The sequence below is a fragment of the Brachycentrus maculatus genome, unplaced genomic scaffold, assembly GCF_059751285.1.
Source record: "Brachycentrus maculatus isolate JH-2025_06_01 unplaced genomic scaffold, ASM5975128v1 h1tg000531l, whole genome shotgun sequence".
NCBI lineage: Eukaryota > Metazoa > Arthropoda > Insecta > Trichoptera > Brachycentridae > Brachycentrus > Brachycentrus maculatus.
In genome coordinates this window covers 317,096-332,078 of record NW_028281277.1, presented here as the reverse complement: position 1 = coordinate 332,078, position 14,983 = coordinate 317,096, and the positions used below count along the sequence as shown (strand labels likewise).

At 46.8% G+C, this 14,983-nt stretch overlaps 1 protein-coding gene across 2 annotated transcripts in view; it reads left to right on the top strand.

Annotated features, from left to right (window-relative positions):
- The window catches only part of poe (E3 ubiquitin-protein ligase-like protein poe), a 117,039-nt gene that overhangs the window by 67,379 nt on the left and 34,677 nt on the right, over positions 1-14,983 (top strand). For both annotated transcript variants that reach the window (XM_088272907.1, XM_088272906.1), the window contains exons 46-59: positions 475-655; positions 957-1,174; positions 5,128-5,275; positions 5,509-5,700; positions 5,968-6,234; positions 6,719-6,900; positions 8,095-8,272; positions 9,401-9,679; positions 10,337-10,505; positions 11,517-11,682; positions 11,760-11,945; positions 12,715-12,822; positions 13,746-13,849; positions 14,757-14,901. In XM_088272907.1, the coding sequence (XP_088129033.1) occupies positions 475-655; positions 957-1,174; positions 5,128-5,275; positions 5,509-5,700; positions 5,968-6,234; positions 6,719-6,900; positions 8,095-8,272; positions 9,401-9,679; positions 10,337-10,505; positions 11,517-11,682; positions 11,760-11,945; positions 12,715-12,822; positions 13,746-13,849; positions 14,757-14,901 (2,523 nt within the window). The remainder of the gene's footprint in view (positions 1-474; positions 656-956; positions 1,175-5,127; positions 5,276-5,508; positions 5,701-5,967; positions 6,235-6,718; positions 6,901-8,094; positions 8,273-9,400; positions 9,680-10,336; positions 10,506-11,516; positions 11,683-11,759; positions 11,946-12,714; positions 12,823-13,745; positions 13,850-14,756; positions 14,902-14,983) is intronic.

Here is a 14,983-nt window from a genome sequence, read left to right as displayed (position 1 = left end):
CCCCGCTTCAGGACCAGTCCAGGGTAATATTGAATAAATATTACAGTGAATAAATATTACAGTGAAAAAATCATTAATATTTATTTACCCCCTCTGGGATTCGAACACGGGACCTCCAGAACGGTAGCCGAGCGTGCTGAGCATTACACTACGGAGGCAGACATTATCACAGTACATGAAAAATTCCACAATTAACGTCAAACAAGGACTGTAATGGTGGGGACTGATCGGAGTCATTTCGTCATAACGTAACACGTTACGATGCGAGCATTCGTATTGTCAGTACAGCGTTCCGAATGTTACGTTATGACAAAATGCTCCGGTCAGTCCCCACCTTAAAAGTATCAGCTCTATCCACATATATGGAAAGTAGTGGGACACGAACCTAAGGAATGTGTTACTCCCCAAACTTTTCTCAGTTCAATGTTTGTCGATTTTGTTGGTATCCATCCGAATCTGTATTCATCTCAACAGGACCAGGCCATCCTGGCGCACGTTATGCAGCAGCTCGGGGAGCTGTACTCGGCGGAGGCGCGCAATGCCGACCCGGAGAACTACTTCCGCCTCGTGCTGCTGGCGCGCGCCGTGGCGGCCGCGCGACCGCACCACCTGCTCAAGTACGCCGGCCAGCTGCCGCCCGCGCCCGCACAGCCCGGTAGGATAACACCCATCCCTCAGAACACACAATAATGAACTATGTCATATTCTAGTGAACAATATTATAGAAATATTTTTAATTTGTCCAAACAAAACTTTCCTCTAAAAGGTGGGGACTGATCTCCACATTTCGTCGTAGCGTAACATTCACGGCGAGCATCCGACTTCGGATGGAGTGAAAAACAAGTGCAACAACAAGCGATTTCAACAAAATTTAAAATATTTGGGAGGCATTGCGTGCCTCCCAAATATATAATAATAGATATATAATATATCATATAATTACCCTTCTCTTTCAGCGGACTGGCCCAAGTTGTGGCAGGGTGGGGGCCCGCCGCCGCCGCACCTGGCGCCGCTGCTGGTGGGCGTGCTGCTGCGCCTCGGCAGCGTGGCGGAGCCGCCCACGCCGCCCTCGCTGGCTCCCGTGGACCGCGGCGGCCTGCGCCACGCCGAGCATGCGCTGCACGCGCTCGCCGACGTGCTGCACGCGCTCATGCTGCACGCCGACCAGCCCATGGTGAGACTCAATCCTTACCATAACATCGAGGTAACATAAACCAAGCTAGGACAAAATGCCGAACCCTCTTCTAGTGGAACAGAAGGTCTGCTGATGATAGTCAGCAGTCTGCGTTCTTCTGAGGAGTGCAATGTGGTTTCCTCCCAGCAATGAGCAAATGCTGACAAATTCCTGATTGGCCCACACTAGATTATCCCTCGTATTCCCAACACAGTTTTCAATAAAATATATTCATTAAATAATAATAATAACCATATCCGCTCCCTAGGTGGAGCATATGGAGTCCACAAACTGTCTCCAGGCTTTTCTGTCGGCTGCCAGCTCCCTTGCATCCTCCCAAGTCAGATCCGCGTCGCGAAGTTCTGACGAGAACTGCCGACGAATTGTCAGCAATGGTCGTCCTGGGCGGCGCGAACCTGATGCCTTGTAAAAGAGGCAAGCTTGATTAAGGCTCTCAGGAGGCATGCGGAGTACGTGGCCAAGCCAACTGAATCGCCTTTTTTTGACGACAGTTGTGACCAGGATTTGCTGCGTCCTACGCCTTATCTCTTCATTCCTCACAAAGTCAAACCACCGCACGCCTAAGATTCTCCGCAAACACCTGTTCTCAAAGCTTAGTACACGGCTGCTTTGGGCCCTTGTAAGGTGCCATGTTTCACAGCCGTATAAGAGAACAGGAGCAATGCAGGCATTGTATAGGCGGCATTTGGTTTTCACCGAGTATAAATCCGATCTCCAGACAGCCTTCATACTGTTGAATGCGGACCCAGCGAGTCCTAATCGCACTCCCAGTTCCTTTTGAAGGCTGCCATTTTCAGTCGCGTACACTCCCAAGTACTTGAAACTCTCGACCCTTTCGATGCGCTGGTTGCTCAACGTCAAGGGTTGTTGGGCATCTAGGCATGAGCTGTTGCACAACACATGGGTTTTTGCAACATTTATTGTAAGCCCCATGTGCGTAGAGTACCTATTTACCCTGTCGACGATCAATTGAAGACCCTCGACGGAGTCATCAATTAAAACAGCATCATCTGCGTACTCTAGGTCGCAGAGTTTCCGGGAGGGGGAGATGGATATACCTCGGTCAGATGGTAATGACTTTCGAAGAATGAAATCCATGAGGATGATGAAGAGAAACGGCGCAAGGACGCAGCCTTGTCTGACTCCGGTAGAGACCCCAAACCAATCCGTGACAACATCGTCAACTCTCATTCGGCATTCACTATTGAGGTGAAGGGACTTAATTAGCTCCACTAATTTCGCAGGCACCCCATAAGCTTCCAGTACTTTCCAGAGTGTGGGCCTGTGCGGACTATCAAACGCTTTCTCATAGTCTACAAAACACATCGCCAGAGAACTGTTAAATTCCTGGCTCTGCTGTAGAATGTGGCGAATATTATGGATTTGATCCGCACAGGACCTGCCAGGCAGAAACCCTGCCTGGTTTTCTCTGAGCACCTGCATAATGGGGGCTCGGATTCTCTGCAAGATTACGTGGGCAAGCACCTTCCCAGGTACGCTGAGTAGCGTAATGCCGCGGTAGTTGTCACAGTTGAGTGGATCACCCTTCTTATGTAACACGGTAATCTCCCCATTTACCCAGTCTCTAGGGCATCGCTCTTCTTCCCACACACTGGACATTAATTGGTGTAAAGGGCCAATAATGCCAGTAACGCTGCATTTCAAGAATTCCGGGTGGATACCATCAACACCAGGGGCAGTCCCATTTTTCAATTTCGACACGGCAGCTATAATTTCTGCCTGTGTCGGTGGACCATCAGGTATGGCGACCGCCCGCGGAATGCTTGACGCAGCCTCCGTGGGAATATCGAGGATGATTGGAGGAGGAGGGCGATTCAAGACCCTGTGGAAATGATCACGCCATATTTCCTTTACACGATCCGCGTCAGATTCGGTAACTCCATTTGTGTTTTTCACAGCTCCAGGGGTTACCGAATTCTTTCCGCAGATCTTCCTTGTTATTTGGAATAATTTCCGCGTGTCATTTCCTTGGGCAGCATGTTCCGCCGTTACAATAAGAGAATCGAGATGACGGCGCTTATCGAGTCTGCATGATCGTTTGACTATACGATCTTGGCGCCTGTAGTCATCTCTGAGGGTGTCCAGTTGGTAGGGGTCACTTTCACTGTCCCTCAGTGCTTTTAAGTGAGCGCGCTCAGCCATCTTTCCCCAGGTCTCATCTGACATCCAATGGGGTCTTTCTCCTATCCTGGGGCCAAGAACCTCATTGGCGGAAGAGTTGAGAGCCGATTTGAGACTAGCCCACTGTGCCTCAATCGAGTCAACATTAATGGGCTGAGGATCGATGTCTTGCTGGACACGTTGTCCGACCGTTTCCTCGAATCTCAATCTTATTTCGGCACTCTTCAACTTGTCTAAGTTGATTCTCTTCCGCCGAGGACATCTCGGCAGACGTTTGAGCTGCAGACAGATTCTTCCGACGAGTAACTCGTGATCACTATGAATGTCGGCCCCTCTGTAGGACCTGACATCGAGGAGCTCTCGCCGGTTAGCACGTCCATAGAGGATGTGATCTATCTGCGCTCTTGTTCGTCCATCAGGGGAGGTCCAGGTGTACTTATGGATGGACTTATGGGGAAATAGCGTACCGCCAATGACAAGGTCGTTAATACTAGCGAACTCGACCAGTCTTTCTCCATTGCCATTGGCTTGCCCATAGCCGTGCCTTCCCATCACCGTTGGGGCAAGTGATGGGTCTGTTCCGACTCTCGCGTTAAAATCTCCCAATACTACCACGCGGGTTCTTCTTGGGAGAGAGGCGATGACCGCATGGAGAGAGTCGTAGAAGGCATCTTTTGTTTGGGCATCTGCAATTTCGGTAGGCGCGTAGCACTGTAGGACAGTGACAGAACTATCGGCCGTTTGGAGGGTGACGCGTATAAGCCTTTCAGAAATTGGTTCCCAACTAAGCAAGCACTTTGTTGCTCTTTCTGAAAGGAGAATTGCCACCCCTTGACGGTGATATCGTTCTTGGCCGGAGTGCAGACACATGTGACTATCCAACAACCTCTTTCCAGATCCTTTCCATCGCGACTCGCTCAGTCCTAGGATATCTAACTTGTAGTCATCCATGATACGAGTCGCGTGAATATCTTTTCCGTGGACCTGCATTGTCCGCACATTGTACGTTCCAATGCGGAAAGATGAATTGTTGGATAGGAGCCGTTTAGTGAGCGCAGTCCTAATACCACAGCCGGGTCGGGGGGTGCCAGAGAAGCCGGTGTCCGAGGCATTTCGTGGACTTATCGTAATCAAAGGGTTTAGGGAGGCAGAGTGATTGGCCCAGCGCTCCCGAGGCCTGAGGTCCGAGGACCCCTCAACAGGTCGGCTCAACCTTGTTTCCCGCTTTGTCTGGCCTCTCTTCACCAACCTGCTTGGCATGGGAGACCCTTCTGGTAGTTAGACTACCGCCATAGCCTGGTGAATCACTGAGGCACGCAAGCCCCCTCACCGCGACAAGGTGGGGATCAAGAGGGGGAAAGTTTTCAATAAAATATATTCATTAAGTTGAAAAAACAAAAATGAGTTTCTGCTCAATAAAAAGATTCTTTTCAGCTCACCAATAGATGTCTCTAGTGAAGTTCTAGTGACTCGAGAAAAAGGTTTCTAAATTGGTTCATATATATAGAACTTCCAAGAATTTGAGTAATGTGGTTGTCAATAATGGGTAGAATAGGTGAATGTTACACATTTGTAAAGTGGTCACTTAAACCAGCCTATGATGATCGTCAGCCCCGTAAATGCCTAGACTTCCATATTCTTCTTCATCTTTGATGATGTCAACAAAAAAAAAAAAGATTATCATTACACAAGTGTATAAACTAACTCTACAGTTATTTTTAGGCAGTCCAGCCTCCCAAATTTGGCCCTTTCGACCATAATTCACTAAACAAGGCATTCTCTTCCTCCAGATTGAAATGGGCAACAGGATATACCTCTCCCTGCTGCTCTCGGAAGACCAGGTGATCAGCTTCGGAGCCAAATCGGCCATCGTCAGAGTCCTGAGACCGAGGGTCAAGAAGCGACGCGTCTTCATTCCGTCTCCGCCCGCTACTCCAGGTAAGAAAGCATGGAATACCATCTTGGTATTGTCGGAAAAGCACCTTAACCAGATCCCAGTTGATCCCCAGCGTGATTGTGAACTGGGCAGGTCATGTGGAACGCATGTCTGAAGATAGATGGACGAAAAGGATGCTTGACTGGACTAATATATTAAATAAATACAATTCCCTTTAAAAAAAAAATAGTGGTTAATTCAATCGGATGGCTAACCCAACTTGACCTTACTTTAGGCACGTCGTCTGGCAGTCTGACGACGGTGGCGAGCACGCGCGCAGACTCGCCGGTGGCGGGCGCGCGGCGCGTGCTGCCCGCTCCCCCCGCGCCCGCGCCGGACGTGGACCTCAACGACAACGACGCGCGCCACCACTACATGGACGTGGACCAGATGGTCAACATGAACAGGCTGCTGGGCGCCGATGGAGGTTAGTACTCTAACTTCTTCATCTATTGACATCTCAACATAGAATATGGAAGTCTGGTTTTTAACCTTTCCGGGAGTACAATAATTGGTGTCCGAATTTCTCTGGGGAGTGGGTTCTTTTAACGTGATTTTTTTTTAAATAAAATAAAACTATACATACGTGCTGGCAACATGGTAAGTTTGTTGGCGATGGTAGGGACCTACTTGAGTCACCGCAAGGGCTTGTTGGCTATTTGGATTGGTATAGCAGTGAGTTGTGTGTACGCAGGTCTGGAGGCGCTGCTGGACATCCCGCCGGACGCGGACGACGAGACGATCGTGGAGCTGGCCATCGCGCTGTCGCTGCAGGAGCCGGGCGGAGGGGGCGGCGGTGCTGGAGGCGCGGCGCGCGCGGGCAGCGACGCCACGGCCTCCGCGCCCGGCTCGGAGGATGAGGAGCCGGAGGGCGACGCGGCGGCCGGCGCGCCCGCGCCCAGCCCCGCCGGCCGCGAGAGCGAGAGCGGCAGCGGCGCCAGCGGCAGGAGCTCCGCCTACGGTGAGGACGCAACTATCTATATACAGCAGGACCTTTATTATCCGAACGCTGAAAATTAACTCTCTGTTCGGACTAGTGGAGCGTTCAGATTCAAAATCAAGAATCATTTGGGAATTTTTTTGTCAAATAAAAAAATATATCGTGGGTAAACGTGTAAACGGTGGTAAACGTAAAAATCGGGAGACTAAAAACGTCAAAAAAACTTCCAAACATTACCGTTTTTCACTAATTTTTTTTTTATTTTTCGGCTCATAACATGGTACATAAGTGTGTAAATTTTCAAAAAAAAATCATTTAATGAAGTGTGTAAAATTTACTTTTTATTGTTACTTTTGGGTCGGCCCTCGTAAGTATATATCACTTTAAAAAAAAATAATAATAATTGGTACATTTTGGGTATGTCTAAACTCTTGTTCACAAAACTATGCAACATTGGGTGAAGATTAGGGTTTAAATATATTTTTAATATCTGAATATTTGGCAGGTGAGACGACCACGCGCGTCGTTGAGGTGCTGACCGCCGAGTCGCAGGCGGCGGCGGAGGCGGGCGGCGCGGAGGCCGCGGCCCGCATGCGCGCCCTGCGCCTGGCGCTGCTCAGCCTCATGCTGGAGGAGCTGCCGACCCTGAGGGAGCTGCCCGGCATCCGGAGCATTCCCTTCATGCAGGTTTGTGCATCGGCGCCCGTCACGGTCTGGCTGCGACTCTGATGGATAATCTGTATTAGCTATTATCTACGTGCGGATTCGCGCTCATAATAGAGATAAACATCTCTGAAAAGAAGTGACAACATTTAACCATACTATATACAACGATATGAGATCAAAAGATGCCGCAAAAGTCATGCATAAAAATAACTTACACGCAATTTACAATGAGTCAAGTGAAAAGGTAAAATTACCCTTCCCGCCGTACACTACCAGTCGAGTGAAACGGTAAAATTACCCTTCCCGCAGATAGTGTGTTAAGGCGGAGACTGACCGGAGCATTTCGTCGTAACGTAACATGTTACGATGCGAGCATTCAGGCAGTCAGTACACCGAGCCGAGCTGCTCGCCACACCTTCCGAATGCTCCATCCGAAGTCGGATGCAATTTTAAGTTAGTACAGGGTTGCCAATCTGTGGGAAATGCCCCTAACTGCGGGGAATTTGTAGAAATTGGCACTATATATATTTTTTTTTTCATTTGGAGTAAGCAGTAATTGATTAAAATAACAGAACCAAGAATCACGTCTCCGTCGTCCGACATTTTAACTACAGTACGAATGCAATGTTGCAAAGATTCACACAGATTTTGGGTTATTGATTCAGATTTTCAGATTTTTTGGTGTGACATACGGCAACACTGAGCACAAGGCCACTAGCGAGCACTGATCGCACAGGACAACGGAAGGCAACCCTTCCGTCAGCAAGCGCATCAGCTATCGGAACCCAAACGTTGTCCCAATAGAAATCTTAGTTACAGGGTTCTCTCTCAGTGATAGGTACTCTACGCCGTTGTAGGTCCCCCGGTGTAGAACAACTTACCCCGGAATCAATTTTTGTAAATCCAGACTCACGCAAAGACAATCATTGTTCATAGCTCCAAAACTGTTCAATTCATTCCATGTCATGTTTGTATAATGAAAAAGAATTTAAAATAAAGAATGAAAAAAAAGAACTATCCAGAATTATGCTGAGTTTCCATCTAAACTCAAGACCCACCTTTTCAAGATCTCTTATTCATAGTATACCAGATTATACTTTTATTACATTTATCTGTGGTGATCCTGACCGCTTCAAATTGTCTGCATAATGGCGCGGCATGGCTGGGAATGCTAATGTCTCAGTTTGGTGGTTGATTTAACCTTCGCGTCCGCAGGTGCTGCTGATGCTGGGCAGCGCGATGGACGCGGGCGTGGAGGCGGAGCGCGCGGCGCTGGACCGCCTGCTGGCCGCGCTCGTGGCGGAGCTCCAGCTCGGGCAGGCCGAGGACGCGCCGCCCGTGCACGCGCGCACGCCGCGACGCGAGATGCAGCTGCTCATCATGCGCCTGCTCAGTGAGTAGCGCTACCTTTCTATTCAATCAAGGGTTAACTTTAAGACTCTTCACTCTCGGCTTGGGTCATTCTTCTATCTTCTTCTGCGGATCGGTCTGCAGTAGCAAATGACACCTCCTTTGCCAACGTATGAGGAGCTGAAGAGGGTTTCACTAACTAACTAACTAACTAACTAAACCGCAGGGGTAGGCAGAGAGAATAGAACGCCACACCACTCTGTCTTTGCAAACATTCTTCGCCTTTTCCACGATCATGCATCTCCTCATACATACCCGCCGATTGTTACGACTCCTAACCTGACCACTTTTAAGTATTTGGCATACCTGATCGTGCCATGTTTTTCTCGGTCTTCCTCTGCTCCTTTTTCCAATTACATTCGCCTCATAAATTTGTTTTACCGTTCTTTCCTCACTCATTCATTCTACATGTCCAAACCATCTTAACACACCTTTCTATCAGGTATCATTCTTCTATAAATATAATTGATTCCCTAAATACAAGGGTTGTATTAATTTTAAAATACAAAGTATATAACGTAACTAAACAATGCCCGCCTCCATGGTGTAAGGTCATCGTATTTGCTGTGTTAGAGGTCCCGGGTTGATTCCCAAGGGGGGGGGTCAAATGCATGTATGTGATTTTTTTACTCTAATATTTATTCGAGGTTTGATCACCTTTCCTTCATGTGTTAACTATTAGGATACCACCGCGTTTATATGACCCTATGCACCTTCGGGTGCAGATAAGAGTTTGAATGAATTAATACAATTCCTTATTCACACACGATAAAGATCAACTAAAACTAAACTAAATAGCCGCTTGTTTCGTTGCCTCATCTGCACGAACCAATTAGCAGTCAACAATACCTCTACTGCTCACATTCTCTATAATTGTGACGCACTCGCTCACAAACGAAGTCACATCCTCGGAGGACCTCTACTGGACTCCAAGAAGGTGAAGCTCCTACCACCAAGACAGGCTGTGAGTTAAATGACTCACGTAGGTCTTCGGAGTGAGCTGTGATACAGAGGGAGGTCGCAATAGACCTAATATGGTCGCAGTGACATAAGGGATGCAAGATCCCTTTACCTCAAAAAAAATATCTCTACTAAATTCACTACGTTCCAGGTGTCCTGATGGCGCGCTGGAAGCCCTCAGCGGGGTCGTCCACCTCGGGTGCAGCGAGCGCGCGGCCGCCGAGCGAGTGGCACGCGGCGCGCGCCACGGCCAGCGCCCTGCGCGCGGGCGGCGCCACACCGCACTGCGAGGCGCTGCTGCGCGCCCTGCTGCCGCACTGGCGCGAGCAGGTGGCCGACGCGGCCGAGGCGCCGGCGCAGCTGCTGCGCCCCGTGCCGCCGCACCCGCTGCCCGACATGCAGCCCTTCTTCCTGCGCCAGTATGTCAAGAGTGAGTGTATAATACATGTGACAATAATAATAGATGTGAGGATATTCGTCAGGTGGCTGGCGCCAGTGTTGATACACATATTTGTGCCCATTTTATCAATATATTTGTATACTGCAGCTGTCTAGTTCTCAAACCGACCATTCCTTTCAAGAACGTCATAAATCAAAAAACTTAAGTTTAAAAATATAATACAATTTATTAAAAATAAATATATAAGGCACTTACTGAACTTTTTACTGTGCAACAGATCTTTTTAGGTTAAACCTGAAGGGTTTTTTCTCCATTTGAAAAATAACTAGTTTTTAAAAATAAAAAAAGTTAAACAATATCTTTTCTTCAAAATGCAAAAACAACACTTTCTGCCCTGTAGCGGGTAAATATTAAGTTAAAAATATGCCTCTTTTGCTGGGACATAGTACATTTTCTGGGCATTCCGAAAACATGCACATCTGACGATTTTTGATTTATGACGTTCTTGAAAAGAGTGAGCAAAATGTCAAAAATTATTTATGTACGAAGCCATTTGCAAAAATTAAAACAACTCCTAATGGAGTGATCAATTTTGTGCCACCCTGTAATATAAATAGCGTCACTTGAAAGAGCCCGGGTAAGGTGTGTCTGTACAATTTGCTGAACGGACTTGCGGTGTGTGCGCAGGTCACGCGTGGGACGTGCTGGAGAGCTACCCGAACCTGCTGACGGAGATGGCGCTGCGCCTGCCCTACCAGGTGCACAAGCACTGCGAGCCGCCCGCGCCCGCCTTCTCCCTCTCCTGGCACTCGCTGCTCTGCGAGTACATGATGAACCAGCAGACGCCCTTCCTCAGGTGAGTGCTCTACACAGGGCGTTCTGCTAGTCGTACCATCAACAGCCGGTATAATGCATTTCTATTTTTTTAATTTTATTTATTTAACTCATCAATTTTCAAACTGCCACGGCAATTTTCAAAATTCCGGTCTAAATAGCCAATTTCATTTAATCATATTATATTATTAAATGAAAATATACAAAACATGTGTTCGACCAATAGCCACTTATGGGATTGAGGTAAGAGCAGATACTTCCAGAACAAAATCTCGACTTGGAACCTCCGAGATGAAGACTCTCCGATCCATAACTGGAAACACATTGCGAGATCGAGTAAGAAATACCGACATTCCGGAGCATGTGTAAGACGGAGGATATCGTGAGGTGGGGACGACAACGAAGGCGATACTGGAAGGAACATATAAACAGAATGTCAGAAGACAGACTTCCACGTATCGCCCTTCAAGGAATCCCTGAAGGATGCAGACCCCCAGGCAGACCTCCAAATAGGTAGACCTCCAAATAGGTAGACAACTGGGAAGTCAACATCCCAAGAGCTACAAGCGGAGGCACGAACACATCCTTAGGATCTACAAAAAGAAGAATAATTATACCGTAGTCGTACAGGAGAAAGTGACCAACTAACAAAACGTAAAATGTTCAGGGGGGCCATTTAAGTCACTTTTGCTTGGCGAGAAAATAAAAATCAATGCAGTTAGTCATTTGTTACAAGTCAATATGTTATACTTCCAAGTTTAAAATCGCTTTGGGATTTTTTCTGGGCAATATTATACTAGTAAGACATCAAATAGTCAATAATCACGTTTTTGTAAAAAATGCACTTGGTCACTTTCTCCTGTATGACTACGATATTTTATAGTATGTATTGAAAATTTAAAAAAAATTATAATAAATTCCGTGAAAAAAGCTGCCAAAACGCTTTTCCACCGCTGTTTCACATGGAAAAAAACGCCGTGAATTTAATTACAAGTCTCCCTTAAATAAATTAGTATGTTTGTACAATTTGCAGGAAGCAGGTCCGCAAGCTCCTGCTCATGATGTGCGGCACCAAGGAGCGGTACCGCCAGCTGCGCGACGTGTACACGCTCAACGAGCACCTCAGCGGCGTGCACCGCGTGGTGGAGAGCCTGGACTTCTCCTACGACAGCATGGTGCAGCTCATGGACCACCTCAAGGTGCCCTCCCTTCCTGCCCTTCCTAGTCCAGTTAAGCCGCGATCGCTAGTCTCCCGAGCTAACTGTCCTTGTTGCAGGCGTGCCTGGAGATGGTGACGGCGCGCACGGGCAACTGGCAGCACATGTGCACCTCGCACGCCCCGCGCACGCTCTCCTACCTGATGGACGCGGCGTGCGTGCTGGACGAGGCCGTGGCGCCCACCGTGCTGCAGCTGCTGCAGGCCGCGCTCTGCCCGCCCAAGCCCACCCAGTCGGGCGACAACGTAGGCCAAAACTAAACACTTGTTACTTTAGTTTTAAGCCATTATTTTTGTTCCTTAATACTGAAAAAATGGGGATTCTGAAGGGTGGGGATAAAGAGTCGACCTCTGTCCATTCATCCTCCTCCCCCCTCATTAATCTGCATAGAGTTTTTATTCCTTAACCTGTCAACCGGGCGGGATGCATAAATACGTCAAACGTAAACAATATCAGGTACGGGTAGGAGATATGAATACGTCCTTGAAATATATGTTGCGCCCTGGAACGGGCGGGACGTATATTTTTCCAACAACAAAGGTATTAGTCCATCAAGTATCCATACAAGTCTCCACATGAATTTAAGACACGGAGTGAATCAGTATTCACGCCCGTTACAATTTGCAGAATTGGACAGCGGACCGCCCGGTTAACAGGTTAAGAATATTTTGAATAATTTTCCTCGATAGCTGACAAAGAGTCCCCCAGGACTCTATAACGTCAGTATGTGTCGGGTTGTGGTCCCGTGGTTAGTGCACTCTAACTAACTCTTATGTCAGAGTTTCCCGGTTCGAACCCACTCTACTACGATTTGATACCTATTTCTAATAATGAACCGCTTAGGCTCACAGAAATAGTATGAAATTGAAATATTTGTGTAAATAATAAAAACACAAATATTTCTCTTTTTAATTAAAAAAAAAACGCTATGGGTGGATGGTAGGTATAGAAAAATAAATTAACAATGGATAGTGAGGAAGGCTGGTGAGTGATTGTTTTGTTTTGATTTGACAGGAGCGCACGGAAAGGGGCCGCAGCGCCGAGAGCGACTCCTCGGTGACAGTCGGCTCCAAGTTTCAAGAGGCGATAGTGCCGCAGTTAGTGCAACAAATTCAACAACAGGTATAGACCGCATTTTATTATTTCAACTAACACACTGTTGGCATGCGGTTTTTTCATCAACTCAGACCCTAATTATACTCACGACAGTCTGCCGTCCGACCCTCAGTATACTTATTAAAAGTAACCGCAAAACCAATTCCCATCTGTACAATGTTTTTTGGCATCTCTCGCGCTCTACCACAAGTCGGTAGTGTAAAGGCAAAGGGGTATATCTGTAAAAATTTTCATTTTCTATGTTTGTTCCACAAAATGTCTAAAATAGTGTATTCCATAGTCTGGCAACAGGATATAGCTGTAGTTGCAATACTTATTTAGTTTTATTAAGATATGTACATATAAAAAAATACGTAAAACAAATGAGTTATTTAATTTCACAAGTTTGTTTTTGCTCTCCTGTAAAATTTGGTCTGAGACAGATATGCCCCTTTGCCTTTTCACTACCGAAATAAGCAAATAGAATGCTTATAAGCGTTTCCCGCTCTCTGCCAACAGTATGTAAAAGACACTTTATAACTTGATTTTACAGGTTTAAAACTTTTTTTAAATTTAAAATTATAATACAATGTATGAAAAATAAATATCAAGCCACTTATTGAACTTATTACTGTGCAACAAATCTTTTTGGGTAAAACCTGAATGTTTTTTCTCCATTTGAAAAATTTTAGTATGTTTAAAAAAATAATTAAACATTACCTTTTCTTCAAAAAGGAAAAACAACACTTTCTGCCCTGTAGCGGGCAAATATTAAGTTAAAAATATGCCGCTTTTGCTGGGATATAGTACATTTTCTGGGCATTCCGAAAACATGCACAACTGAAAATTGACGATTTTTGATTTATGACGTTCTTGAAAGGAGTGAGCGATATAACATAACAGATATTGGTAATTATGTATTTGATGAAAAATAAAATATTTTTTTCCAGGTGTCCTTGGAAGAGTTCCGACACTTTGTGAGGGTGTTCCTTCTGGAGACTAATAACACGGCGGTGCGCTGGCAAGCGCACGCGCTCCTGCTGGCCATATATGAGTGAGTACAACGGGACTGCCACATTTTCATTACCATTTTGATTAATTTACACCCGCAGTGCGTGAGGTGATCAGTCCTGCGCTTTAGGTACCAGTCCAGGGTTATCTATGCTTCTCCGTCTTACTCCCTATTACTGAGGGTTGTAACCCTTGTGGAGGCAATGACTCTTCTCCAGTTATCCCTTGACTGCGCTGCACGTAGCGCTCCAACCACCGAGGTGCCTGCTGCTGTCTTAACCCTTCATTGCATGACTTTTTTTTGCATGACTGCATTGACAGTTCGTCTTGGAGAGACAAGTGAAGTTATTATTTTGGCGTTCATAAATATATGGCGCGTCTTTTGGCTAAATTATGAACTATATACGTGAGTTACAAATGTATCTAATCAGTAACAACAAAGAATGGTTGCGTATATTTTTAAAGAATGTTTTAACACTAACTTTTGGGTATGTAACAAATTTGATACACTATGCAGTGAAGGGTTAACTTGATTGGTCCATCGTGTGGGGATCTTCCTCTCCCTCTCTTCCTCTCCCTCTCTTCCTCTCCCTCTCTTCCTCTCCCTCTCTTCCTCTCCCTCTCTTCCTCTCCCTCTCTTCCCCTCCAGGCTACCAATCATAACCAGTGGTTCCAGGCTATCCTCATTCCTATGTGCAACACATGCAAAGGGCCAGAATCAAGCCATCCAAGTGTAACTCCTGACGAATGGGCTCGTTGGTACGTTTAGCGTATTTTACTCCTTTCTGCCGCTTTTATGGTCCATGTTTCAGCAGCATAGAGAAAAATGGAGTGGACCAAACTCCTGACAAGCTTTATTTTGGTGTTGTTCCTCACACTCTGGTCTTTCCAGATATGTCTAGCTTAGGCATGGCACTGGTAGTGTACAATTGTTGGTTGATTTGTCGCAGGAACTCTATGGTGTCGGAGCAGGGCCGACTGGTGTCGCTCATGTGGGAGCTGTGGCCGGCGCTGCCGCAGTACGGGCGCAAGACGGCGCAGTTTGTGGACCTGCTGGGCTACTTCTCCCTCAAGACGCCCAACATACCCATGGATGTGAGCCCTACCCCCTTACTTACATTACTTTACTTTACGTGTGGCTCCGGATACTTCTTCACCCATAATGGGATAGCCCCCT